Source organism: Equus caballus, chromosome 11 (genome assembly GCF_041296265.1).
Source record: "Equus caballus isolate H_3958 breed thoroughbred chromosome 11, TB-T2T, whole genome shotgun sequence".
NCBI lineage: Eukaryota > Metazoa > Chordata > Mammalia > Perissodactyla > Equidae > Equus > Equus caballus.
The window spans coordinates 5447736-5475694 of NC_091694.1; the positions used below are offsets into that span (position 1 = coordinate 5447736).

A 27959-nucleotide genomic window follows, 5' to 3' on the forward strand; every position below is an offset into this window, starting at 1 on the left:
GGTAAGAAAACTTATCAAACCAAACGTTTAAAGAGGAAGAAAGTGCAAATCTTTTCAAAGAGAAGATTCCACTTCAGCATCTCACAATTTATTTACATGTCATCCCCAGACACATATACGGAGTGGCAGGTGCTCCCTCCTATTCCACAGTAACACAGACTTCATCCGGAGCAGGAGTCTTTATATGACACAGGGCCTAGTATTTTGAATCAAGGCAGGACCTTTCAAAGAGAACAGGAGGGAGAAGAAAACATTTACATTCTGTAACATGATTATAAGGAACTTGAGTTAGATTAACTGAAAAACAACATCTTTGAACAATTATAACTGACGGAACAAACTTCCCTTAGTCCACTTGTTTTAAATAGCTAATATCTGTAAACTTGAATACCAACTCTGGCAGATTCAGCAGTCTTAATTCTTTGTCTTTCCGTACTAAACATCATCCAATCTATCGTGACAACGAAATGTGGCTTCTTCAACCCAGCCCCGGCACTCAGCTGTGTCGGGTGAAGACGCGCGCCTCCTCGCACTGGCGCCTCATCAGATGCTTCCGTAGTCGGAGCCGCGGGCTACAGTGGCGGCAGCTTCCCACTCCACAGTGAAGAATGAAACAGTTCCAAAAAACCCAAAGATCACCATGACCAGGAGTTGCCAATGAAGGAGAAGGTAGTTACTGTAGAAAAATGCCACAGCTGCACAAATGGACTACGAAGAAACAAAACAAAACAAAACAAATCACAACATGCGCACGGGTGACCCAAGCCCCACCATCAGCCCCAGTGCCCTCGGACGCCAGCTGCGGGGACTGGCACTGCTCCGCTCTTTCTGCATCTAGCCAGGCCTTCATGAGTCACTAGCTCACAAACATGCACCAGGAACTCCATTGAGAGTGGGTAACAATCAAGTAAGCTACCATCCCTGCTCTTTAAAATAGCATTTTGTGAAAAACTGGAGTAATAAAATAATGTGCATGCACAGGGAGAAACATACTTGTCTACATTCTGAATGGAGTCTGGCGTCTAAGGAAGGAAGTCTAATCTGAGCCACAGAGATCAGAATGTCAAGTCTCTCAGACAAGCAAGGGGAAAAAACCACACCGCTCACTGCTTCCTAACTCTGATCCCAAATCCTTTTAAAGGGTGGCCCTGACTGTCACTTAAGAAACACTGAGGACAAAGTTAAGGCACTAAAAGAAGAACCCCACTTTCGACACCATCTGAAGACGCAGTTACCTGAACAAACTTAAAGACCGCAAAGGCCGGGGCGCTGTCCTCGGAGTAGAGGAAGCCCAGAATGCTGAGCAGCTGGGTGTTGAAGCAGCTGTCCCCCAGGCCCAGCAGGAAGCTGCAGAAGACGGCAACTTCTTTGCTGAATAAAATGAAAAGTAACTTAGAATGAGGATTAACAAGATTTGTTAGAACCACTTCAAATGCAGACACACCTCACCCGCAAAAGCATTGTACTGTCGAGCTTTAAAGACTACGAAACAAGAAAAAACAAACGCTGGAACTTGCAAAGCAAGAACTCCTGCTCAGACGTGCTCACCCGCGCAGGCCAGCAAACGCTGGTCTGTTAAGTATTTGGGAAGCGGGGCTGCCCGTGGGCTGTGGATCTGGACACAGGCGTCCACATCTGGAATGACTTTGAGAGCTGCCCGCAGTAAGACAACATCCTCGAAACTTATACATAAACTTATAGAAACAACTGGGAAAGGACTGGACGGCCCACCGGCCCGTGGATTATCCCTTGCTCTTCCCTGTTTCTCGTCGAGGCCCTAACTTCTAGAGATTTCACTGCTCAAGAAGCAGAGGGATAAAATTCAAATCAGACACTGCACGTGCTCCCTCACGGAGCAAGAAAAAGATTTAGTGGGGAGAAAGCTTAAAACCAACAGTTACAAAGACAACTTGGGATTCTCTATGGATTCCTACTGAAACTTATTCTGGCTCCACTGAGACTTGGCAGATGAATTTATAAAGACAACAGACTTTCAGAAAAGGATTAATTGTTCCATTTTAAATATTTGGCCATCCGTTATCTTCTGCCCTTCCTTAAATTACTAGAAAAATGACAGTCACTGTACCTGGATTTGATGTAAGCACTGCTATCAGTTCCTTCAACAGGAGCAATAGGGGCGTCCGCAGGCATGTTGAGAAATATTAAATAAAAAGCTGTAAAATGCACCAGGATGCCCAACAGCACAACTGGATTCCTACCAAAACGATTATTCTTGCTCAGCAGGCCAAAGAGGCTTCCACCTGTAAAATCGATGAAGTAGAGAACAGGAAAACCCAAGATCAAGTTAATAAATCAAAATCTTGGTTCTTCGAACAAACCAATAGCTAATTTAATCAAGGGGGGAAAAAAGAAAGAAAGCACAAATAGACAAATAAGAAAAAGGATTGAAACAGAAGAAATTTTAAAAGTGAGAACAGACTTCTGGGTAGGATGGAGAAACAGTGACTTGCTGTACCCCCTGCCTAAAAACAGTGTGCAGAAAACATGAAGCAATGGTTTTGAAGACACTGGATATCAGGCAATAAAGGACGGTGACCTCTGAGACAGGAAACAAATGAGTTGAGGCCTACACCTGCCCCCGCTGAAGCTGCCGGCTGCAGAGAGGCTGCGCTACGGGAGGGAGAGGGAGCCCCGCAGCCCTCCTAGTTGAGGAGACAGAGCCAAGAGCTGGGGGTACCAAGGAGGCTCGAGTTCCCAGGTCAGGCTATCAGAAAGGAGAGCTGCACGGAGACTATTCCAGAGAGCTGCAGAGGGTCAGTCCCCCGCATCTTCACCAAGTGCCAAGGAGCACATCATGTGAGTAAATTAGCAGAGGCCGGGGAAGAACCGTCCAAGAGAACTCAAGGTCTTAGTGCTCTTCCCTGGGCTGGCAATAACGCCCGGTCCCACCAGCCAGACTGGAAATCTTACGGTTCACAGGCACTGGGTACACACAGAAGGGTCTTCCCGCAGGAGTGGGGAATAATTAGCCCTTGTCTGAGCACTGCTCCGGTCCTGCCTAACAAATCTTAAAAGCAAGACCTGGAAGAATCATACCGTCTCCAAGTAAATGAACTGCACCCAGGAACAAAGCTCAAGAAGATTCATGGACTACAGAAACATCCAGCACCCAACAAGGGAAAGTGCAAAATATCTGGTACCCAAAACATTAGCAGGCATGCAAAAAGCAGGAAAATAGGACGCAGCATGGGCAGAAAAATCAGTCACACAGAGTGATCATGCAACCCAGCGATTCCAGTCCTGGGTACCTACCCAAGAGAAATGAAACATAAAACTGTACACAAACGCTCACAGCAGCATTACTCACAATGACCCCAAAGTGGAAACAACCCAAGATCCATCAAATGATGAAGGGATGAATAAAAGGGTATAGTCAAACAATTAAATATTATTTGATAATAAAAAGGAATGAAGTACTGATACGTGCTGTAACCTGGAAGAACCTTGAAAACACCCTAACTGAAAGAGGCCAGACACAAGAGACCACAGATTGTGTGATCCAACTCATGTGAAACGTCCAGGATAAGCAAATCTATAGAGAAAGAAAGCAGATTAGTAGTTGTCTGGGGAAGGGCAATGAAAACGTTTTAAAATTGGATTGTAGTGATGGCCGTGCAACCCTTGGATACCCTAAAAAACTGAGCCAGACACTTGAAATGGGTGAATTATATCTTAGTAAAGTTGTAAAAAACTACCAGAACTGTCACTGACGACAGACTGACATTAAAACAACTACTGTAAGAGTATTCCATGTGTCCAAATACATATATACACCTAGTCCTGCTCCTGGTGTTGGCAATGAAGCAGGGAACAAAGTCTCCAAAGCTGCTTTCTCCATAGAGCTTAGCACCGTCTGCATCCTAAGCTTCCTATGCTTTTTACTGTCTGCGTTCTTCCCCTAGAATATAAGCTCCATGTGGGCAGGGAGTCTGCTGGGTTCACACAATGGATGCACAATAAACACCTGTGGAATTGACGAGTTCCTCAGATGTGACACAGGTCCAGTAGGCTGCAGGTGTTGAACAACTCTCTGTTGCATGAGGGATACCCAGTGTGGGGTAATAAAAACATACACTCAGTCTTTGCCTTGCCCCCCACCCATCCCTTTCTGGCACAGAGCTCCTAAGACCCCAGGAATTTCCTCAGTGATAGGAGTGGCTTTGGCATCTATAACAATCCCTTTCAATCACACCAGGCTACGCTTACGAGGTAATTCTTGGGGCAGGGGTGGCCCTAAATGGCTTCAGGATGCGGGCTGGTTGCCAGAAGGACCAGCCTTGACGAGGGTTGGGACTCTGTGGCCCACCCATGGACCTTGCGGGAGGGGAGAGGGGCCGGAGATTGAGTTCAATCACCAACGGCCGATGATTTAATCAACCGTGCCCACATAATGAAATCTTCATAAAAACCCCTAAACAACAGGTTTGGGAGAGCTTTCTGGTTGCTGAAGGCATCCACATGCTGGGAGGGTGGACAGAGGTTCCTGTGCTCGGGACTCTTCTGGACTTTGCCCTATATTCCTCTTCATCTGGCTGTCGGTTTGTTTCCTTTACAATAAACTTTAATAGTAAGTATAGCATTTTCCTGTGGGGTTGTGGGACCGCCTGAATTTATAGCCAAGTCAGACAGAACTGTGGGGAACCTGGGGACCCAAGGCTTACGACTGGGGTCTGAAGCGAGGGCGATCTTGCGGGATTGAACCCTTGAACCTGAGGAGTCTGACACCAACTCCCGTACTCAGCGTCAGAATTGAACTGTATCGTCGGACATCCAGCTGGAGTCAGAGATTCCGAGGACAAGAAAGTCAGGGATTCTAAGACACCTTCCCTAAGTATTCAAGAGGAAAGGCTGGGAGACCACGTGTTCTCCTGTTTACGGTTTTGTCTTTGAATTACTTGGCAAATGTTTTATAATTTAGTTATCTTAGAACAGTAATAACAAAAAAACAAAGATATACGCAATTGGGCAAAAATAAGCAAGGAAACAGAAATTCAAGGACAGACAGGTAAAGTACACTTAAAATTTCTATTAAAACTATAACAAACAGATTTAATAAAAAAAAAACTTTTTTAACCAACCTAAAATTTCTCCAATGCCAATGAAAATGCCAGAAAGTCCAATGAGGCTTTTCTCTTCTGTTCCAAATTTATTTACAGCGCCAATACAGGTTCCATACACACCAGAGAAGAAAGTCAACTCCAGACCTTAAGGAAAAATCAGACTCAAGTTAACTGTCCATTCCCATTCTCCCTCAGTTCCTGTCTCGGAGTATTTGAGCTGTATAAATATAAAACAAACATACAAAACAAAATTCACACAGGCTGAAATGATACTCCAAAAGCAGAGCATAATTTTATGCTACATAACTGAGAAAATAGAATTAGCCACAAGATGGCAGTTGTCACATATTTCAGATAAAAATATACAACTTAAGCAAAGATATCTTTATGCTAAAAACAGTCACTCTGCGTGTAGACAGGGGATGGACAAAGGACATAATGAACACAAACTTGGAACAGTGAAGACCAAAGTGCTCATGATCCTTATTAGTAGTTTTCCGAAGGAACAGGAACATATGCTTGAAAAACCAATGCATATGTACTATCCACTTTTCCTTAAAGGCACAATAACGGTTTTTTAAAAATATGGTTTTATTTATTTTTTTTTTGAGGAAGATTAGCCCTGAGCTAACATCTGCTGCCAATCCTCCTCTTTTTGCTGAGGAAGACTGGCCCTGAGCTAACATCCGTGCCCATCTGCCTCTACTGTATATGTGGGACGCCTGCCACAGCATGGCCTAACAAGCAGTGCTAGGTCCACACCCAGGATGCAAATGGGTGAAACCGAGGCCGCCAAAGTGGAATGTGTGAAATTACCACTGCGCCACCAGGCCAGCCCCACAAGAATGTTTTAATTAAACCTTTTTTCCCAGGAAAAGAAATTCAAAACATTAGGGTAAAAAGGGCAAATCAGTAGAAGCCCTGCTTCCTCAATGCTACAAAACCTTCACTGAATTTTAAAGATGTTTAATATTCATTCTATTTCTCGTAAACGGAAGATGTTTATACCTATCAAGCACATAAAGGCAAAAGTAGTAACTGGCACATTACAGCACTTTCTAAAAGGAAACAGATTTCCTCATTTTTCTTAAGACCTAAGAGTGTTCCACCTGTTATCACACCAGGTTATCAGCGGTGAGCCACAGAGCTCCTTCCGTTTCATTAGAAATTTTCCTAATCCACATAAAATCACAAAGATTTACTCATAGCTATTTTCTGTAGTGCTCCATTTCGCCCTAAAATCACTGGTTGGGATGAACCACGCCTCCTGGTTTCCAAGCCCTGTGCAGAATCCCTCCCACGTTGAACCTGGGCTGGCCTTGATTTGCTTTCACCAACAGGACGCAGTGCAAGCGAGGCTGGGCTAGTGCTAGGCCTAAGCTTTAAGGTCTGGTCCTTTCTCCTTTCGACCTTTTTGGAGTCCTCAGCCACTAAGAAGTCTGGCTATCTTGCTGGGTCCAGAGGAGGGGATCACATGGGAGGGGTCATGCAGCTGGGGGCAGACTACATGCAGAGAGAGACCCAGCTTTGTATCTGACCCCTTCAGACATGAAAATGATATTATCTTGCAAGTTACAACCCTAGCTGCCCTCTAACAGCACCCACAAGAGACCCCAACTGAAACCAGCAAAAGAACTGTTCACTGAGTCCAGGCAATGCAGAGAATTGTGAGAAAGAATAACACGTTTGTTGTTTTCGGCCCTTACTGTTATTATACAAGAGAAAATCAAAACTGCAATTAATCCCATTACCTGTATAAGCAGTTGTAATACTAAGAAGGAGCATCTCCTTGGTGACACACAACTTAAGAGACTTTTCTGTAAAAAAAAAAAGTAAACAAAGAAAAGAAAAAATTTAGGAGTACTTAACTAGATTTTAAATAATCAAACAAAAATTCTGAGACATTTATTCAACCAAAAACACCCCTTGTCAATAATGCCAGTAAACAAATACATTGGGACAGAGGTTAATGATTGAGATTAAAATGCTTATTGAGTTATGAACTAAATCTGCCCTAAAAATAAAATGGTTATTTCAACTGCTTAAATATATTCTAGAGTCCTGTTTTCTCCAACACATTCTCCAGCTCTAATTTTAAAAAACTACACGAAATGGAGAAAAGAAATAGGATCAAAACAACACAATACTCTAACAGACTTGATTAAAGGTTAGGCTGTTAAGGGAGTCAACAGCTGGCAAAGTGCTAACGTCCCTCAGGAGTGGTCACGGGCAGCTTTGAGAGTAAACTCAAGAGACCCAGGGCGGGGCTTCTGACCACACAAGGCTGCGACTCTACCTCCTGAGACTCTCACTCTCTGGGGCTGAGGACTGAAATGTTAGTTTTGCATATTTGTTAACCATCACTTTAATGTTTGTTTTTATACTGTTCAATTTAGTTGAAATCTACAATAGAAAACACATTTCTAAAAACTGCACTTTTTAACTGTCTTTTTGAACCTGCTCACATTTCATAATTTAAGGCCACTAATCTAGTATCCTAAACTAATAGTGGACCCAGATTTTAGCTCTTATTCAATTGCTGGCTACAAAACTTACATAAGTCACAAACACTCTGTCCTGAATTTCTCCAAATGCAAAAGAGGATACTTTTCTCTCTAATTTCACTGAAATATAGAGACTAAATGCAATAAGATATTTTCACCATTTTCATGTATTTTCATGAAAAAATACATCATCAACACAAGGTTTAAAACAATATATATATATATTTTTAGGAAGATTAGCCCTGAGCTAACTGGGGCCAATCCTCCTCTTTTTGCTGAGGAAGACTGGCCCTGAGCCAACATCCATGTCCGTCTTCCTCTACTTTATACGTGGGACGCCTACCACAGCATGGCATGCCAAGTGGTGCCACGTCTGCACCGGGCATCCGAACCGGCGAACCCCAGGCCGCCGAAGCGGAACGTGTGCACTTAACTGCTGCACCATCAGGCTGGCCCTAAAACAATATTTTTAATTTAAAAAAGTTACAATAGCAAAGCATGATTATTTGTGAATAAGGAGAAGATTTAGCTAACAAAAAGAAATTTTAAAATACAATCTAGTATGATACTATAATGGTGAATACATGTCATTACACATTTGTCCAAACCCATAAAATGTACAACACCAAGAGTGAACCCTAATGTAAACTGCAGACTCTGGGTGATAATGACACATCACTGTAGGTTTATCGATTGTAACGAACGTACCACTATGGTGTGAGGCATTGATAACAGGGAGGCTATGCATGGCAGGTGGGGGGCAGGGAGTATATGGGAAATCTCTGCACCTTGTTCTCAATTTTGCTATGAACCTAAAACTGCCCTAAAGAAATGAAGTCTGTTAAAAAAAAGAAAGAAACAAAAAGCCCACAATCTATTTGCAGAAATCAACAAACTGATCCTAAAATTCATATGGAAATTCAAGGGATCTGCAATAGCCAAGACAATCTTGAAAAAGAACAACGTTGGAGGACTCAGACTTTCTAATTTCAAAACTTATCAACACAGCATGGTACTGGCATTAGGACAGACACACACATCAAGAAACAAACTCACACGTACGGTCAACTGATTTTCAACACGGTGCCAAGAAAATTCAGTGGGGGAAAGAATAGTCTCTGCCGCAAATGATGCTAGGACAACTGGATATGCACATCCAAAAGAAGGAAGTTAGAATCCTCTCTCACAACATAGACAAAAATTTACTCAAAATGGAGCGCAGACCTAAATGTAAGAGCTAATATAAAATTCTCAGAAGAAAATATAGGAGTAAATCTATGTGACCTGGAGTTAGGCAAAGTCGTCATGGACACTAAAAGCACCCAACAAAAGATAAAATAAATAAATCAAAAAAAAAAAAAATCAGACTTCACCAAAAATGTAAAACTTGTGTGCTTCAAAAGGTACCATCAAGAAAATGAAAAGTCAACCCAAAGAATGGGAGAAAATATTTGCAAATCATATTTATAAGGGACTTTCAACTAGAGTATGAAGAACTCTTACAGCTCAATACTAAAAAGACCATCCAATTAAAAAATGGGCAGAGGCTGGCCTGGTGGCGTAGTGGTTGGGTTCGTGCCCTCTGCTTCAGCGGCTAGGGGGTTCGCCGGTTCAGATCCAGGGTGCGGACGTATGCACCGCTTATCGAGCCATGCTGTGGCAGGTGTCCCACATACAAGTAGAGGGAGATGGGCACGGATGTTAGCTCAGGGCCAGTCTTCCTCAAAAAGCAAACAAAAAAACCCCCAAACAAGCAAACAGAAAAGTGAGCAAAGGATTTGAGCAAACATTTCTCCAAAGAAATGCAAATGGCCCATAAGCATATGACAATATGCTCAACATCATCCTCCGTTAGGGAGATGCAAATCCAAACCATAAGATACCATCTACACCTACCAGGATAGCTACAATCAAAAGACAGATAACTTAAGGACATGGGGGAACTGGAACCCTTGTACACTTCTGGTGGGAATGTAAAATGGTACAGCCACTTTGGAAAACAGTACAGCAGTTCCCCAAAAGGTTAAACACAGAGATACCACATGACTCAGCAATCCCACTACTCCTAGGTACATATCCAAGAAATCTGAAAACACATGTCCACACAAAAACTTGTACACGAATGTTCATAGAAGCATTATTCATGACACCTAAAAAGCAGAAATAACTTAAACTTTATAACATGCTATAACATGGATGAGCCTTGAAACCATTATGCTAAGTAAGAGAAACCTATTGCAAAAGATCACATATTGTATGATCCATTTATATGAAATGTGCAGGACAGGCAAATCCATAGAGACAGAAAGTAGATCAATGGATGCCGAGGGCTAGTGATGGGGGCTGGGGGGAGGAAATGGGAAGTGATTGCTGATGCGTACAGGGATTCTTCTTGGGGTGACGAATAGGTTCTAAAATTGATCGTGGTGATAGTTGCACAAGTCCGTGAATATACTAAAAACCAGCGAACTGTACATTTTAAATGGGTGCATTGTATAGTATGTGAATTGTATCTCAATAAAGCTATTCTATTATGGAAAAAAAATACAAGCTAACACTTAATGGGTCTCCTTCAAGACTTTCCTATGCTTTTTTTCTAAATTAAAACAAATTCCAGGGGCCGGCCCCGTGGCCAAGAGGTTAAGTTCGCGCACTCTGCTTTGGCTGCCCAGGGTTTCGCCGGTTCTGATCCTGGGCGCGGACCTGGCACTGCTCGTCAGCCATGCTGGGGCAGCATCTCGCATGCCACAACTAGAAGGACCCACAACTAAACATATATACAACTTTGTACCAGGGGGGCTTTGGGGAGAAGAAGGAAAAATAAAATCTTAAAAAAACCCAAAAACAAACAAAAAACAAATTCCACTATATATACACTATTTTTTAATTTGTTTTTCACATAACAGAGCAAATATTTTCTAATTTCAGTCAAGACCATTTTAATGGCTAGGGTAATCTAGTGTATAAATGTACTAATGCCTTGCAGTTGAATATTTAAATTACTTCCAGTTTCTCACTAATATAAACATCCTAGTAGTTAAATCTTGACAAAAATTCTTAATTATTTCCTGAGGATAATCCTTAGTGGAATTGCTGGGGTACAGATATAAACATGTTTTTTGTTTTGTTTTCTGTCCTTGGTGAGGAAGATTGTCACTGAGCTAACCTCTGTGCCAATCTTCTTCTACTTTGCATGTGGGATGCCGCCCCAGCATGGCTTGACAAGTGGTGCATAGGTCTGGGCCCAGGATCCAAACCCGTGAACCCCGGGCCACCAAAGTGGAGGGCACGAACCTAACCACTACACCACGGGGCTGGACCCCCAGATATGAACATTTTTAAGGCTTTTGCTACTTATTGACAAATAGCTCTTCAGAGAGTAATACAAGTGTACATTCTTATCAGCAGTGTGGTCTTATGCACCTAAGTACCTACTCCTCATAATACTGAGAATTATTTTCTATCTTTTGAAATTTTGTAGAAAACTAAAATTTGCATTTCTCATACTTAGGTTATAATAATTTTTCTATGTTCTCCTGGAGTGTGTATGCTTTTCTTTCCGGTTCAGAAGAGCTCTCCATCACATCCTGCTCATATTTTCGCTGCCACTGTCACGCCGTCAGGCTGTTCTGATACACGGAAGTTTTACATTTTAGGTAACCAAAGAGCTTCTTTTCCCCTATTGTTTGACTGAGCTGCTTGAAATACTTTTCTCTACCCAATTAATTTCTTCAATTACTTCTATGGTTTCCTTTTTATCTTCAACCTACCTGGAAATGTAGTATGAGATAGGAAGTATGAATCCATATCTTTTTACATGGTCAGCTATCTACCTTTGCTTATTTTGATTGTATTCTACGTTCCTATCTGGACATGGACCTGATTCTAGACTTTAGTTCCACTGCTCTTTCTATTCCAATGATTTCAAATGAATTCACACGAGGTTTTAATATTTATTAGGGAAAAGTCCTTTTCCTTTTTAAGAATTCTCTTGGCTATTCTCAGACATTTATTCTTCCACATGAACTCTGGGAGTGTTTCATTAAGACCAAAAAATAAATTTAAAAAAATTTCACTGAAATTTTCTGGAATTGCATTGAACTATACATTCGGTTGAGGAAATAAATGCTTTTTAGATAAGGAGGAACTTTTTCTGTACAACATCTATCATAGCATCAACCGAAGGAATGTCATGATTAAATAATAAATGAAACACTGGCCTACAGACAAACTACTTACAGCTTAAACATTCTTTCCCTTTCTGTCTTTGCCTTTGGCTTCCTCGTCACCTCATAACCTCATGTCCCTCCCCAACTGCCCAGGAAGCACCACCTAGGTCTGCTTGCCCTACAGTAGTTTATATGCCTTACTATTTTTGGCTGGTGCCTTCTTTATGACAGCCCAGCATCCTATTCCTCCTGAACCCTACTAAGAAACTAACTAGCTCCATGATGAAAAGCAGGCGGCCCTAATGGCATCAGTGCCTCATTTTACAGACGGAGAAATTGAGGCAAAGTCTGTACAACTACCTAGGAAGAACATCCTGAATCCAGTGAACACCACTAGAAAGACAAGAAGGGGGTTCAGTCACGGAGCAGGGAGGCTGCAGCAAGCCTCACCAAGGCTGGACAAACCATCCCACAACCCTGAAGGGCATCAACCTCCCTTTTCCTGACTCCATGATCACCAAATAAGCCAATTCGGCTTTCTAGGCCCCTGATAACAAGAAGGGAATATCCACGAAAGGGCTCACTAAAAAAACTAAATGCCATCATAAACGGTTACGTTGTCTTTCTGTGAGTTTGTTTGGTTTGAGTCTTTTCCCTCTGACCCCTCTGATCAATAATGGGACTTCTGACAAACAGGTTTCTAGACCTGCAAAGCTGGAAAGCCAGGCCTTTGACTGTGGTGACCTCCCATCTTGATGGGGACAGTCACGCTATATCCTTTCTAATTATAACCTGTAGCCCACTTTATAATTATGAATGTATTCCTCAAACATAAGAAATGCATATAATAAAAGCCCGATAAAACAGCCTCAACGATGATATACTATAAATGTGAGGCCCAGACTACCACACCCACAGGCTCTTTCTAAAAAAGACGTTACAGGAATTCCTGGCTAAAAGTTGGCGTGCTCTGTGTCATTCGATCTAGGTCACATCTGATTAAATCAAGAATTTGCACCCTAGCCCAAGGCAACCCATAGGCTAACCATAAGTACAGAGGAGCATAAGGCCCAGGGACCCACAGGGGTTTACTGAAAGAATGTCGTCCCCAAAGGCTACTCCCTCCTAGAATGTAGCTACATCAGCCAGACTCTCCCTCTTCGGGGGAAGACAGAGAAGCTGCGAGAGCTCTAGGCAAAGAACTGGCTGGTCTCAGGCTGCATTAGAATCGGAAGCCATGGCCGCCTGTTTCTGAAGGAACCACGAGATGGCCATTACGGGAATTGCTGGCTCTGCTGGTCAGGCAGTTTGGGCTCAAACCCCAGTTCAGCCAGGTACTAGCTGTTTGACCTTGAGTAAATAATTTCTCTCAGCCTCAGTTTTCTCTCCTACAAAATGGAGATAATGATGGCGTATGTTATATGCTACCAATAGAATTGTTGTGAGAATAATATAAAACATAACACATAGAGGTTTAGCCAGGAAGAACCCTCAGCAGATGAGCACAGCTGTTTTCACAAGCTACTGGGTCACCAGAGCTCCTGCTCCGTTCTGAGGAGTGACAAGCGACACCTGAAGAAATGGTTGGTACGTCCCCACTTCCTCGTGGAAACTCCCAGCTCCTGAGTTCTCTGCGGCCTCCCTCACACCCCGACTCGGGGAGGGCAGTCGGATTATCATCCATCCCTCACATCCCCCATGTTAGAGAGAGAGTTACTGAGAAGACTAAGGTATTTCAGAGCGGCATACCTGGAAAAACGAAAATACTGGGGTATCGTCAATCCAAAGTTACCAGGGAAAAGGGGAAAGGCAAACGCTGAAGTTGTTCCCGACACATCTTGCATTTCAGACACAGAAAATACTTACTAAATGCATCTACTGCCTTTGTCATATTGTTCTGGGCAGACCTGATAAAATAAAAACGAAAAATAAAAGTTTTTTCCCTTGAAAATTGAAAAGAGAAGAAAAACACTATCACATTTTCACTGCAGTTTGTAAATGCGCTGTCCTCTAAACGGTCTGGCGAACATGGCCGGCGCCCCTCAATGCTCCTTGCTCCAGGTGCCCCTTCAGGACCCACGTCCTTGCTTTGGAGAACGCGGTTAAGGTCCCACCAGGGCAGCTCCTTATTAACGATGGAAGACACAATTCTTTCACACTACATCCACATATTCATGCAAGTCTTTTTGAGAAATGATACTTCAGACAGGACAGAAATTTCTTCCACTCTGCTATTTTTCACACTGTAAAAACAATTTGTGAGATGGGGCTGGCCATCTTCGTGCGCTCCGCTGCAGGCGGCCCAGTGTTTCGTTGGTTCAAATCCTGGGCGCAGACATGGTACTGCTCATCGAGCCACCCTGAGGCGGCGTCCCACATGCCACAACTAGAAGGACTCACAACGAAGAATATACAACTATGCACCAGGGGGCTTTGGGGAGAAAAGGGAAAAAATAAAATAAAACCTTTAAAAAAAAAACAAAAACAAAAAAACACTTTGTGAGAATTCAATTTTCCACCACTCCTACCATGTAAAAAGTAAGTCCTGCAGCGTCAAAATTCTTCGAAAGCAACACCACCATCTGCGGTACGTGGTTGGGTGCAGTACAATCTATTAGTTAAAAATGTGGGAGTTGGAGTCCTGCTTTGCCATTTATTAATTGTATGGTTTTAGACAAGTCACTTCATTTTTCTAGGTTTCATTTCTTCATTTATGAAATAGGGACACTACCGCTTATCTATGAGAATTAAATGAGATAATATAATTTAAGTGTAGTTGTTTATTATGATTATGAAAGAAAGTTTTTAAAAGATTACATTTCCTGGGGCCAGCCTGGTGGCGCAGCGGTTAACTGCGCACGTTCCGCTTCTCGGCAGCCCGGGGTTCACCGGTTCGGATCCCGGGTGCGGACACGGCACCACTTGGCAAAAAGCCATGCTGTGGTAGGCGTCCCACATATAAAGTAGAGGAAGATGGGCACGGAAGTTAGCTCAGGGCCAGTCTTCCTCAGCAAAAAGAGGAGGATTGGCAGTAGTTAGCTCAGGGCTATCTTCCTCAAAGAAAAAAAAAAAGATTACATTTCCTGCCCTACCAGCCAATACAGTAATACCATCTTCTCCTATATCTTTAAATGATATTGTTTACCAAAAAAGAAAGCTAATGGAGATCTGGGTGACTTAGATAAATTACTGATTAAAAAAAGGTAGCATGTTCTAACCAACAGGAAAACTTTTTTCCCTCACCATAAAAACTCTTGCCCTCCCTGGAAGAAAATACTATTTAGACTCCAGTTAATTGACAGCACCCTCGTCTTATACTTGGACAGGATCAAATATAGGCCCCAAGTAAGTAGGAACTGATTTATCCTCCACAGACTATTAAAATATAATCAATTCAGCTAGCGCTCAGCTGCAAATCATTCCCAATTCACTCCGAGATTTTAAGGAAGCCATTTCTAGTGGGAGAATTCTAAAATAAAGTAAGGTCCTGCAGGAATGCGGGTGGGGTAAGCTCGATCATTATCAGGCCCTCTCAAAACCCTCCAACACGTTCCCATCTCGCTCTAAGTAAAAGCCACAACTGGCTCACCTCTCTCAGGTCTCGCCTCTCAAGGACAGCAGAATGTGTCACCCCAAAATATGACCGGATGGGTTCAAGACGTGCCACCCCAAAATATGTCGCTTTGGTACATTGATTATTTTGAGCTGCAGGTGCTTGAAAAACAGCAAATGCAGGGAGAGGCTTTCTCTGAACTCCCCTTGTCTGCCTACAGACAGATCCTCCAAAAGGAACTCAGCTGCCATAAATCTGCTCCCCAGGAGTTTCACCAACCAGGGAGGCCTGACTCCTGTCACAGGAGAGGGGACTAGACGTTGACACCACACCCAGACAAACCTAGTCACCAACTATCATAACTCCCATCTATTCTTCTACGGGCCCATTCGTCTTTCCTAAAAATCATTTACTCTCCCATCAGAGGCCCACATCTCTCCTTCCCTTCCTCTATTAAGAACATATTTAAGCCTACACTAGCCCATCTTGGGCAGTCACTCTTTTTTCCCTAGGTGTCTCCCATGTACACATGAGGTAGACATGTTAATAAACTTGCTTTTTTGTTTCTTGGGTTTTTTTAAATCTTAAGGGTTTTCTTTGTTTTGTTTTGTTTTGTTTTTTAAGGTATGCTTTTTTTTTGGTGAGGAAGATTGGCCCTGAGCTAACATCTGCTGCCAATCTACCTCTTTTTTTTTTTCTCCCCAAAGCCCCAGCACATAGTTGTATATCCTATTTGTAGGTCATTCTAGTTCCTATATGTGGGTTGCCATCATAGCATGGCTTGATGAGCTGTGTGTATGTCCGCACCCAGGATCCAAACTGGCGAACCCTGGGCCGCCGAAGGAGAGCACACAAACTTAACCACATGGCCACAGGCTGGCCCTGTTTTTTCTCTTGTTAATCTGTCTTTTATTACAGGGGTCTTAGCTAAGAACTCAGAAGAGTAAAGGGAAAATTACTGTTCCTCTCCTACAACCTAAATGTTACCTTCTCAGCCTTCCCTAGAAACTCTATAGTTATATATTATATACAACAACTATTATATACAAATAACTCTATTATAACCTATCATTGCAAGCCACCCTTCCAGCCCATACTTCCGTGCTCCTGCTCAGCTTTAGATTTCTTCTGTTTTAAAATCCCAGATGGCAAAGGAGAACAGGATTCTTTTGAAGGGTAATGAAAATGCTCTAAAACTGGCTGTGACAATGAACACACAACTTTGTGAATACGCTAAAAGTCAATGAACTGTACGCTTTAAATGGGTGAATTGTACAGTATGTCAGTTATATCTCACTTACAGCTGTTTAAAAAAAAATCCCCGTTTCTCCTTTCTCTCACCCACTGACAGAAAGTAAGCTCCATGAATGCAAGACTTCTGTTTGTTCAGTGAAGTACCCTCTAAACAACACCTGAATATACGAGGGAAGGAAGGACGAGCGGGAGGGAGGGAGGGTGGAGAGGCAACCGCCACTGCAGAAATTCCTGGAGCTCCCTCAGCCAACAGATCCCCCGAGATGCCCATGAAGCACATGAGGACAACTGAGATAGAGGACAGATATCCAGCTGTCTTCTCGTATCTTCAAGTCATTTTCTGTACAGCCTTTAAGTGAAATCGTTTAAAATCAGATCCTACTTATTCCCTCAATGGCTTCTAATCACACCAAGAAGACAACGCAAACTCCTGACATGGATTTACTACCGTCTAATCCCCGCCTACTGCAGACACTCCTGCTCCCACTCCCTCCCAATGCCAAACCTCTCTGGCCTCCTTGCAGTGCTGGTACCCACCGCATCCTTTCTACCGCCCGGCCTTGGCAATGGCCACCAGCTGATCCTCATCATTCTCAGCAACCAGGTCTCAGGGAGCCACCCAGCTCTCGGTCACCTCCCTCTCTTTCCCTGCCTTCTTAGCACTCAGGGTGCCGTTTTCTTCCATGTATACTGTCTACCAGTCCCTCTAAAATTAAGTCCCTTCAAAACAGGGACTTGTTGTCTCGTTCACTGCTGTATCCCTCTGGTTCTGAACAGGGCTGGCACACAGTCGGTGATTTTTACAGAATAAAGACACAGAAGCTTCAAGCTTGGGAGACAATTCAGGAAGAGAAAATGCTTAAAGGGCTGAGCAGCAGTCCTCAGTTCCACACCTCACCACAGTTACGTAATGCCTGTCTGTCAGCAAAGCTCCCCGAACACAGGGACGGGCGGCATTTGTCATCATAGCACCAACACCCAACATTTGCTGAATGAGCAGGTGTTTAATTTTTGTTGAAATTGTAGTATTCATCTTCACAGGCCCCTTCCCCAATATCTATTAGTTTGTGCCTAAATATATATATAATATATACATACACATATACAGATACATGTATACATAATTTATGCTATACAAACATTGTATATATACGTATAAATACTTATATATTCAAAGCAAAGGTAATGCCTCTCTTTTGCTTGAAACAAACTTAGTGAAATTTCGAACACAATGATCCTATGACTGGAGAATTTTAGACCCTTTTGGGATTAATAAGGCAGCACAGAAAGCTCAATGCAAAAGTTATAAGAATAAATAAAATGCTACAAGGCAATCTTTCCAATTTGCTAATTCACAAACAAAGCAAAAGGAGAGTGGCAAAGACTTCTCATTCCCCTTTCCTCAAATCTAGTTAATACCTGCAGAGAAATCTTCTCTGATGTTTTAAACTGTTTTACTTATAATTGAAATATGCTCGAGGTAATTCACAACTTTAGGGTTGTATACTTGTGTCCTCATTTGGACTACTTTGGGGAAACGATCTGCGTAGGCTGCTGCAAGAACCAGGTCCTGTACACAAGAGCACGGGCGTGCCCAAGCCTCATCTGTGACAACTGCTGACGGCCCTGCCACTCCCAGGGACCATGAGCATCAGATTTCAGGCTTGGATCCAAGAAACAGTGGCTGAGGGCAGACTGCTTCTTACTTAACTTTCTAAGCCCCTATCTTTGCACATTAAGACACATGAGATGCCTGCAGAATTGAAGGAGGAAATTGAGGCCTGGAGAAACCAAGGGGATTATTGCTACTGTCCAGGGTCACACAACTGGTCAGTGGCAACAACCAGTGGGATCACACTTAAATCCCCTGGAAACCTTGTCACTACCTCCCGGCCTCCGTTCTGCCTTCTTTTTCCTTATTCCTCCCCCGAAGATCCCCTTACCTTCTTTCTCCTCTGATTTGCTTTAAAACTTTTCCCTCATGTCTGGGCAATATTGGCTATCAGGCAGGGCTATAAAAAGGCTGGTAACCTCTAGACTAGATCTACTCTAAATAAATTTTCAAATAAAAAGGACATTTCCAACTTCTTACTCGTTGACTTCCAGGTCCTGGTCATCAGAAGATTCATCCTCTCCCAGGACATTTTCAGAATCTGGTTTCCGAATGAGAAAGAAAAGAACTGTCCCGACAAGGCTAATCACCGTCAGGGCAATAAACACGGTCCTCCGGTCACTCTCTGGAGAAAGAAGAAGAAAGGAGACAGCATTCACCTTACAAACAATTCCAGAGGCAGTATTATATCCAGAGGTTGTTTATAACCACCCAACGCTTCCTCACTAGACTCCTAGTTCACTGCATTAGTAAAAACCTAGCACAAGGAGACAGTAGGATACCTCCACTTCTGCCTTTCAACCGGAGAAATACTAATAAGCCAACAGACAAACAGCACAAGAACTTAATCATATTCTTTTAATCAAATCAGTGTACAGACAAAACAATTAAGAGTTCAAAAGCCTGACAACTTACTAGTATCATCCATGTACCTAGCATAACCTCCCCCCACCCCTGGCGATGCCGCTTGAAGCATAGCCAGAAACTGTAACCTCCTCGAGAACATTGTCCAAGGAAGAAAGTTGCTAAACGCTAAAATCTGAGAGGACTCAGGGTACAAGGCTCATCAGAACAACTCGAATGAAGCAATAACGGGTGTTTCTGTGGAACTATTATGCTTTGAATATATCTGAATAAAGCAAAGCAAATAAAACAGACCTGATATTTGCGTTTTCCCTTGCCAAGCAAAATAGATGTAGAGATTTCCAAAGAACAAGCTGGGGGAAGAAAAGGGAGGAGAGGATGCTGGGAAATTATTTTCATATTTATAGTTCTTTAAACAATTTTTCCATTATTTGTTAAAAAGAGAAAGGGAGGCATATATAATTTAAAAAGTATCTACCTGCCCCACCCAGATCATCTAAAAGGATCAACTCGACCCCTATTCCTTCTGAAAACTTCACTGACCCAGAGGGAATTCAGTCTCCTTCCACGTGACAGTAACCTGACTCAGAGCCGCCCTGCAAAGAAGACTTGACTCACTTTGAAACACATGATTTACTGGTACTGGGAAAATGATTCCTAGGAAACAAGCTTATGCTACTTCTAAAAGGCAATATTTTAAACAAGCTATGAAAAAAAAAATCCACGATCTAGTTATCTGCATCTAATCAGGTACTTATTTGGCATACTTTCCTAGAGAAGGAATCATTCACCTACACTCTGGTTTCTTAACAAACAACCCCTCAGAACTAAAGCCCTGCATTTGTTAAGCCTTTTCAACGCCAAAATTTTAGGCGAGATCCATAAGGGTAAAGCCTCAGGACAGATTCCATGACACAATGACTGTTGTTGCTTTTTACTGAGGAAATATATAACATGCCACATTGGTCAGTGTTAATAAAATTAGCCTCATTTTTGACTTTTAATATATTGGTTAACAGCTATCAGGAAGTGCAGCTCAATGGGAAGGACGTGACCTTTGGAACCCAGATAAGGATGGTCCAAGTCAGATCAGTTACTTAACTTTTAAGCCTCTACTTTCTCATCTGTAGAATGGAGATAATACTTTCTCATCTCATGAGGCTGTGAGGATTACCGAAATTAAGTAACGAATCTAACAGTCCCTGAAATATAGCACATGCTAAATATATTATGGTTAATACGATTTTCTATTTACTAATCATAAGTTCCAATGAGGTCAGTCTACACATTTTAAGTAACTCCATAAAATTTTAAATCTATAGCACATGCAGCTAGGAACTTAAGTCACGTAACATGGAAGATCTGAATTTTCAACACAACAAAGACCTAAAAAATGGTGTGACAAAAAAAATTAAAGGAAAGCTGAGCTCGAAAAGGATTATTACCTGGATTGTAAGAGTGCCCAGAAAATTCCACTGTTTCTCCCAATAGTGTGCTCATCTGAATTTATTGTAAGGCAGTTTCCTTGTGCTGTCCAAAGCACTAAAATTCAAATCAAAAGTTTATCAAAGGAATGAAATCACTTTGCTTTACATATTAAATACATAAATGATACTTAGATAAGCCCCAGAAAACAGAGAAAATAAACATCAAAATGCTTACCAGCAGCTGCAATTCCAATGAAAACAGAGGCTGTGTAGAAGGACCATGGGAAAGGCTGGATAAAAACGGCAATGTACATGCTAAAATATAACAGGTCAACGTATTACAGTCAAACAATACCTGAAATACAACGCCAATCATGCCTCCTAGGAAGCAATCTGAGGAGTCTCTTTTATTTTTTTTTCCTTGCTGAGGAAGATTTGCCCTGAGCTAATATCTGTTGCCAATCTTCCTCTTTTTTTTGCTTGAGGAAGACTGTCCCTAAGCTAACATCTGTGCCAATTGTCCTCTATTTTGCATGTGGGTCACCACCACAGCATGGCTGATGAGTGGTGTAGGTCTGCACCTGGGATCCAAACCCGTAACTCCACAAACCCTGGCCACAGGGCCGCTGAAGCAGAGCACACCGAACTTAACCACTACACTATGGGGCAAGCCCCTCTCTTCTTCTAAAATTCGACCTGTAAAGGACTTCTCCAGTCATGGGGGAAAAAAAGGGACAAATGTGACCTCTTCATTTCTTAATTTGCTAGTTCAAATTTGTAAAAACAGACATTGAATGAAGGTTTGCAATTGGCCTTGCCAATAGCTTAGCACATGATGGCACTGGAGTTCTATAGCCCAGAAGAAAAATTTAGTTTTTTCATTTGAATTCTGATTAGTTAACTCGATATAAAATAAGATTATTTCATGGGAAGTTATTTTCAACTCTGGCAGAAAGATATTTTTGGATACTATTTTTATTAATAGTAAAACAAAAGCAAATATACACACATTCCGTCACATTAAAACAATGTGGTGTCTCTGCGCATCAAGCAGAGAGGCAAACTTCTAAAATACTGCTTGTGTTCCACTTGATCCAAGTCGGCAAGTACTTTTTTGGGTTTTTTTTTGTTTTTTGAGGAAGAATTGCCCTGAGCTAACATCTGCTGCCAATCCTTGTCTTTTTTGCTTAGGGAGACTGGCCCTGAGCTAACATCTGTGCCCATCTTCCTCTATTTCGTGTGGGATGCCTGCCACAGCATGGCTTGCCAAGCAGTGCGTAGGTCCACACCCGGGATCCAAACTGGTGGGCCACCAAAGTGCAACGTGTGAACTTAACCGCTGCGCCACCGGGCTGACCCCTAAGTCAGCAAGTTCTTGTTAAAAGTTTGCTATATGCTTAAAAGATGCCGAAGGTGTTCTAAATGAGTGAAAGAAAATTACACTACTCACCTGTAAAATAAACCACTAGCAAACATAGAGAGCTGAGGTCCTACAATGGCAACCACTGATGGTGTAATCAAATTTGAAGCAGAGAACACTCCATAAATAATTGCCATGCTGTACAGAAAACATACAAAAGGAAAAAAAACACAATACTCCTGAAACACTGTCTCAAAAGTTCGCTTTTTCAAATCTATTTAGAGTCCATAGATTTTTTTTTGCAATAAGCATTCATATTCTTTAGTCACAATTTAGGATAATTATGTCATTAAACTAAATGCTATATTAAAATTTTCACTTGTACAAAATATTGAAGTCTCATCAAATGTCTCTGAATCAGTCTGCCTTGGACAATATGTTTTTAACGTACTGGTAAGTTATAACAGCTAACATTTAACACGTAACAGGCACCGTGCCAAGTACATATTTTCTCTTTTAATCCTAACAGATCTGTGAAGAAGGTATTATTATTATCCTCCTTTTACAGAAAAGAAAACTGAAACAGAGGGGTTATGGAACTTGCCAAAAGTCCAGCTGGATAGCTGGTGAATGGTGGAGCCAGGATCCCATCCCCGGTAATCCGACTTCAGAGGCCCTAGTCAACCAGTCTGCTCTACAAACTTAGCCTACAATTCCTGGCAACTGCGTGAAATGTCCCGCTATAAATAACAAGCACAGAGTTAAAACTCGCTTAACCCGGAACTTATTTAACCCCATCTGATGGTCTCACTTGAACGTTATTCAGCTACTGCAGACCCGCCCCTAGTACATGTCTTGTAGCACTGGGACTAAAATGCTGAATTCATTTACCAGCCACTACTTATAAATCCAAAATAAATTATTCTTTGGTTTTTATGAATTTCTCAAATATCAAATGTTCTTTCACTTGTTTTTTAGAATATGTATGCATATAAAGCACCACAAAAAGTTGTGGTATTATTATTAATCACTTAGAAAAACGGACATTAACATCCTATTACCCTCAAATATCACAGGCAAGGTCAGGTTTAGGATAGGTAATAAAGAACGAAATAAGAAGAGTTGGGGTGGGGTAGGGAGAGGTGTTGGCCATGATCTGCTATTTAACCACAAAGAAATTTAAAAATCTGTTTGTGCTTATACACTTGTACGCATTACGTCCCCAGCTTCAATCACAGTGCACTACCGACTTAGGAAGGTCTCTTCACTTCATTTTCTCCCTTTGTAAAATAGGGACTAAACACCTGAACAAAAATCTAAGCTCCTGGTGACAGTATATTAATCATTAGGAAATTAGGAGAACAGGAAGACCAAATGTTTCAGGAATCATATAAAACACCCCCTGTTTAGGTTTGGGAAGATGTAATTATGACAAGAACAATACTTGAGAGCTCATTATGTGCCAGGCACTGTGCCAAGAGCTTTACCTGCTTTATCTCAGCAAGGAAACTGGGCTCACGGAAGCAACCTGCCTAAGATAAGGCAGCAATTAAGGTGTGAAGCCCGGGTTTCAAACGCAGTGTCTAATTCTACATGAAACCTAAACTCATCACCTTAATTCTATTATGTTCTCCCAAACAGTCTAGGTACAGAGAAGAAAACGGCAATCACTACCGATTCAATCACGATATTTTATTGCTCATGCTTTTGACGGGATTTAAGCAATTACTGTATTATAAAGAGTAAAACCAGTCATACAACACGATACCTGGTATATCCACTGCCGTGAAAATCTGTGCTATTTAAGCTCCTGATGACAGTTTGCTGTGTGGAAGATAAAACTAATCAACGAAAACATTTTTGCAGTCTTCCCTCCCCCCTGGAAAGTCCGTCTCCAAATAATGACAAATAAAGTAAAAACTCAAGACGCTCAATACTTAATGTTGAAAGTCGACTATGAGAGAAGAGAAGGGACTGCAGAACAGAAGACAAACCAATGACGGGGGGGGGGGAGGGGGACCCCCTGTAACCATGCCCTCCTTAACTCTCCAAGTACCAACGCGGACCTTAATATAGACAAGAAATAAAATAGGTCAACGTACAAACCCCAAATCAAACCAGAGAACGAATGGTAATGTTTAACACCCCATATATTAAGAAGAAATGCCTGACAGATGAATTCAGACCTAATCACGAAAAACGAGGAAGGGTGAGAAAATAAAAGGTGCCATTTCAGCGCGCTGTCACAGACAATAAACGTTTATTATCATCCTTGGAATGCATTCTGATCGGCTCTGCAAAGGAGGGAGAACAGACCCCAACTCACCGCCACATTTCCACAAGTTTGAAAGGCGGTGAACATGAACATAAAGGCAATTCCTAAAATAATGATGTTGAAAAGCTTTTTGGATTCCGGGGACATTTTAGCTCAACTCTCCCGGAGGTCAGCAGCAGCCCAGGGCAGTCAGCTCTCCTCGGGGCGAACCACTGACAATCCTGGGGAAACAAACGAGACGGTGAGAGGAGGAGGCAGATCCGGGAGCGAGGCAGCCGAGCTGTCAACTTGCAGTTCTTGGAACGGAATCCCGGGCTCAGGGTGAAGTTCTCCCCACGGGCACAGTTAGGACATTCCTAGGATACGATCCGAGTAGGGGAGAGCCCAACACCCGGAAAAGCGCCAAGAACGTTGTTGCTCCAGGTTGAGGGGCCCGCAAACGGGATTAGGGTCCAAGGGCGAGCTGCAGCGGCCGGCGCCGCCCCGCCCGCCCGGCCCTGACTCACCGCGGGTCAGGCGACTCGGTCACCTGACCGCAGCCGCGGCGCCGGCCGCTCGGCCTGCTGGGAAATGTAGTCCCGGGCTGTTACCGGCCCCAGCCAAATGGGCATCGACAGCGGAACCCAGCGAAGAGAAGTCGGGGACTGCGGGAGGGGGCCTAGAGACGGCGTAGCAGGGTTTGACAAGGCCGGAGACACAAAAGGGCAAATGTGGGAAGGAGGGGTTCCTCTGATAGAGGCGGGGCTCAGGTCCGAGCAGGAAAGCTGCGTGGAGCTCGGATATTGGCATGAAAAGAAGGCGGGGCTGAGAAAGGAAACACCTCCTCTTCCTGCTGCCCGAGAGCGCCCGTCCGGCCTCGCTGCCGGAAGGAGCGTTTCGCGGGCTTTCCAACTGCCCGCAAATTCCGCTCCCACCTCCCAGCAACAGTGACTCCGCGCTTTTCGGCCCGCCCGCCGAGCTCTGCGCAGGCGCGCCGGGCAGGGGCGGGGCGTGCGGCAGCGACGTTACGGGGCGGGGCGAGGCGAGCCAATCAGAGGATTCATTTCCGGGTGGCGCGGGCGCCATTTTGTGAGGAAGGCTATAAATGAACGCTGGGGCCGGACGCCAGCCCAGTTGTTTCTGTGGTGGAGGGCCTTGCTCGTGTGTTCCGGTCCTCTGCTCGGCTTTCCCAAACGTTTCCACGCGGGCGCCAACTGCCAGCGGAGAGGCGCGGCGTCGAGCCGAGCTAGGCTGAGGAAACCGCCGCCGCCGCGCGCGCCCGCCCAGAGCGTTAGTTGGTCGACGCGCAGCCGCGGGCCCAGGGCCGAGTCTCCAGGGCCATGAGTTACGGCCGCCCGCCTCCCGATGTGGAGGGCATGACCTCCCTCAAGGTGGACAACCTGACCTACCGCACCTCGCCCGACACCCTGAGGCGCGTCTTCGAGAAGTACGGGCGCGTCGGCGACGTGTACATCCCGCGGGACCGCTACACCAAGGAGTCCCGCGGCTTCGCCTTCGTGCGCTTCCACGACAAGCGCGACGCCGAGGACGCCATGGACGCCATGGACGGCGCCGTGCTGGACGGCCGCGAGCTGCGCGTGCAGATGGCGCGCTACGGCCGCCCGCCGGACTCGCACCACAGCCGCCGCGGCCCGCCTCCCCGCAGGTACGGGGGCGGCGGCTACGGACGCCGCAGCCGCAGGTAACGGGCCGGCCGGGCGGCGGGCGGGCGGGCGGGGCCGGGAAATGGCGGCGGCGGCGATCATGGCGGCGGCGGCGCACGCGGGCGGGCGGGCGGGCGGGCGGGGCGCGGCTCGGCCCCGGCCCCGGCCCGGCCCCGCTGACGCCGCCGCCGCCCCCTGCAGCCCGAGGCGTCGCCGCCGCAGCCGCTCCCGCAGCCGCAGCCGCTCCCGCTCGCGGAGCCGCTCCCGCTACAGCCGCTCCAAGTCGCGCTCCCGCACGCGCTCGCGCTCACGCTCGACGTCCAAGTCCCGCTCGGCGCGGAGGTCCAAGTCCAAGTCGTCGTCGGTGTCGCGGTCGCGCTCCCGCTCCCGCTCGCGGTCCCGGTCGAGGAGTCCGCCGCCCGTGTCCAAGCGCGAGTCCAAGTCCAGGTCGCGGTCCAAGAGCCCGCCCAAGTCCCCGGAAGAGGAGGGAGCCGTGTCGTCCTGAGCGAACGGTAATGTCCGGCCGGGGGCGCGGGCGCAGCCGGGGGGCGCTGGCGGCGGCGGCCGCGCGGGGCTGCGGAGCGGAGGCGCGGAGCTAGCGAGGGGCTGCGGAGCGCGAGACCGACTGCTGGCTGCCTGTTTGTCGCTGTTTGACCACCGTCTGCATTTTCCCCTAAAGCTGCGGTCTCCTGTTTGGTAACAGACTGTGGGCCGGTTTTGCAGACTTTAGCTGGTTTGGCTGATCCTCGGGGACCAGGTTCTGTGGGCGTGTGTTGGAGCAGGTTTGTGCACGCGTTAAAGACGCACTATCCGCGGAGGCGGCCGGGGGGGCCGGATAGTGTGTCTTTAACTCCGGTCGTCGGTCCTGCGTTGAGAGGAGGGGCCCTCGGTAGCTCCGACGGAGGCCTGTTCCCGGGTGCGAACGTTGGGCTTGCGAGCTCCGAGGCCGAGCGCAGACCCCCCTCCGGCCGCTCTCGGAGCCGCGGTCGGCGCCCAGCCCCGCCCCCTTTTTTGTTTTCTCCCCCCGTGGTCCTCGGCAGCACGGGCGCGCGTGGGTGCGCGCTGGGGGCTGCGGAAGCCCCCCGACCGCCCGCGGCCCCGGCGCCTGGCAGAGGCCGCGCGCTGGGCGGCTGCGCGTGCGCGGCGAGCTGAGCCGGTCTCTCTTCGCACCTAGATGTGTCCGCGCGCGGCGTAGCGGAGGCCGTGGGGAGGACCCGCACCCAGTCCGCCGGAGAGTCCTTGGAGCGAGCAGCTGGCTACCGAAAGGTTATTTTGTAACATTTGTCTAACTTCTTACTTGTTTTAAGCTTTGCCTCAGGCGGCAAACTTCATTTTATGTGCCATTTTGTTGCTGTTATTCAAATTTCTTGTAATTTAGTGAGGTGAACGACTTCAGATTTCATTATTGGCTTGGATATTTGAGGTAAAACTTCCTTTTTGTTTATATAGTGCTGACTTTTTTTGTTTGAAATTGAACAGATTGGTAACCTAAATTGTGGCCTCCTGACTTTTTAAGGAAACGTGCAGCCATTACACACAGCCTAAAGCTGTCAAGAGATTGACTCAACATTGCCTTCATTCCTTAAAATTAAAACCTACGAAAGTTGGTGTAAATTTGTTTGTATATGTTATTTACCTGCAGATCTAAATGGTAATCTGAACCCAAATTTGTGTAAGACTTTTCAGGTGAAAAGACTTGATTTTTTTGAGAGGATTGTTGACCAAACACAATTCTAATCTCTTCTCTTATGTATTTTTGTGCACTAGGCGCAGTTGTGTAGCAGTTGAGTAATGCTGGTTAGCTGTTAAGGTGGCGTGTTGCAGTGCAGAGTGCTTGGCTGTTTCCTGTTTTCTCCTGATTGCTCCTGTGTAAAGATGCCTTGTCGTGCAGAAACAAATGGCTGTCCAGTTTATTAAAATGCCTGACAACTGCACTTCCAGTCACCCGGGCCTTGCATATAAATAACGGAGCATACAGTGAGCACATCTAGCTGATGATAAATACACCTTTTTTTTTTTTGTCTCCCCTAAAAATGATAAATTTGATCATCTTCATGTATGAACTTAAAATATGGAAAATGTTAAGGAAGCAAATGGTTTGTAATTTTGTAAGTACTTATAACATGGTGTATCTTTCTGCTCATGAAGATTCTGTACTATGACTTTTGTTTCTGTAGTTTAATTAAAACGTTTTCTTGGTGTTAGCTTTTCTCAGAA

General features: G+C 44.6%; 2 protein-coding genes and 1 non-coding gene across 14 annotated transcripts; 1 reads left to right on the forward strand and 2 right to left on the reverse strand.

The window, feature by feature from the left end:
- Positions 1-66: 66 nt before the first annotated feature.
- Positions 67-24899, reverse strand: MFSD11 (major facilitator superfamily domain containing 11). 5 transcript variants are annotated; one of them, XM_023651947.2, is made up of 14 exons: positions 24606-24899; positions 24151-24320; positions 23593-23648; positions 21915-22022; positions 20700-20779; positions 20483-20579; positions 19332-19390; positions 18654-18798; positions 13621-13661; positions 6833-6898; positions 5100-5225; positions 2087-2261; positions 1236-1371; positions 67-708 (listed from the first exon to the last, which is right to left on the reverse strand). In XM_023651947.2, the coding sequence occupies exons 2-14, from the start codon at positions 24244-24246 to the stop codon at positions 544-546; spliced, it is 1350 nt and encodes a 449-aa protein (XP_023507715.1). In that variant the 5' UTR covers positions 24247-24320; positions 24606-24899; the 3' UTR covers positions 67-543. The 5 variants fall into 5 exon arrangements, with proteins under 5 accessions (XP_023507715.1, XP_070082053.1, XP_070082052.1 ...); XM_070225952.1 differs by having other exon boundaries at positions 1236-1366; positions 24606-24745; XM_070225951.1 differs by lacking the exon at positions 23593-23648 and having other exon boundaries at positions 24606-24745.
- MIR9109 (microRNA mir-9109) lies at positions 24383-24527 on the reverse strand. Its single transcript, NR_128137.1, has one exon. It is a non-coding gene; the product is annotated as a microRNA mir-9109 (primary transcript).
- On the forward strand, positions 24701-27959 carry SRSF2 (serine and arginine rich splicing factor 2). 8 transcript variants are annotated; one of them, XR_002811320.2, is made up of 5 exons: positions 25419-25780; positions 25944-26254; positions 26422-26524; positions 26917-27008; positions 27510-27959. XR_002811320.2 is itself a non-coding variant. In XM_023651956.2 (3 exons), the coding sequence occupies exons 1-2, from the start codon at positions 25419-25421 to the stop codon at positions 26245-26247; spliced, it is 666 nt and encodes a 221-aa protein (XP_023507724.1). In that variant the 5' UTR covers positions 24701-25418; the 3' UTR covers positions 26248-26254; positions 26917-27959. The 8 variants fall into 8 exon arrangements, 2 of the variants coding, with proteins under 2 accessions (XP_023507724.1, XP_070082062.1); XR_011422808.1 differs by having other exon boundaries at positions 25419-25744; XR_002811318.2 differs by having other exon boundaries at positions 26917-27959.

Coding starts and splice junctions, on each gene's coding strand:
- SRSF2 (XM_023651956.2), top strand. CDS start 25,419: ATGAGTTACGGCCGCCCGCCTCCCGATGTGGAGGGCATGACCTCCCTC. Junction 25,781..25,943: donor TACGGACGCCGCAGCCGCAG/GTAACGGGCCGG, acceptor CGCCCCCTGCAG/CCCGAGGCGTCGCCGCCGCA.
- MFSD11 (XM_023651947.2), bottom strand. CDS start 24,246: ATGTCCCCGGAATCCAAAAAGCTTTTCAACATCATTATTTTAGGAATT. Junction 13,662..18,653: donor CAGGACCTGGAAGTCAACGA/GTAAGAAGTTGG, acceptor TTATTTTATCAG/GTCTGCCCAGAACAATATGA. Junction 6,899..13,620: donor AAAGGCAGTAGATGCATTTA/GTAAGTATTTTC, acceptor TTTTTTTTACAG/AAAAGTCTCTTAAGTTGTGT.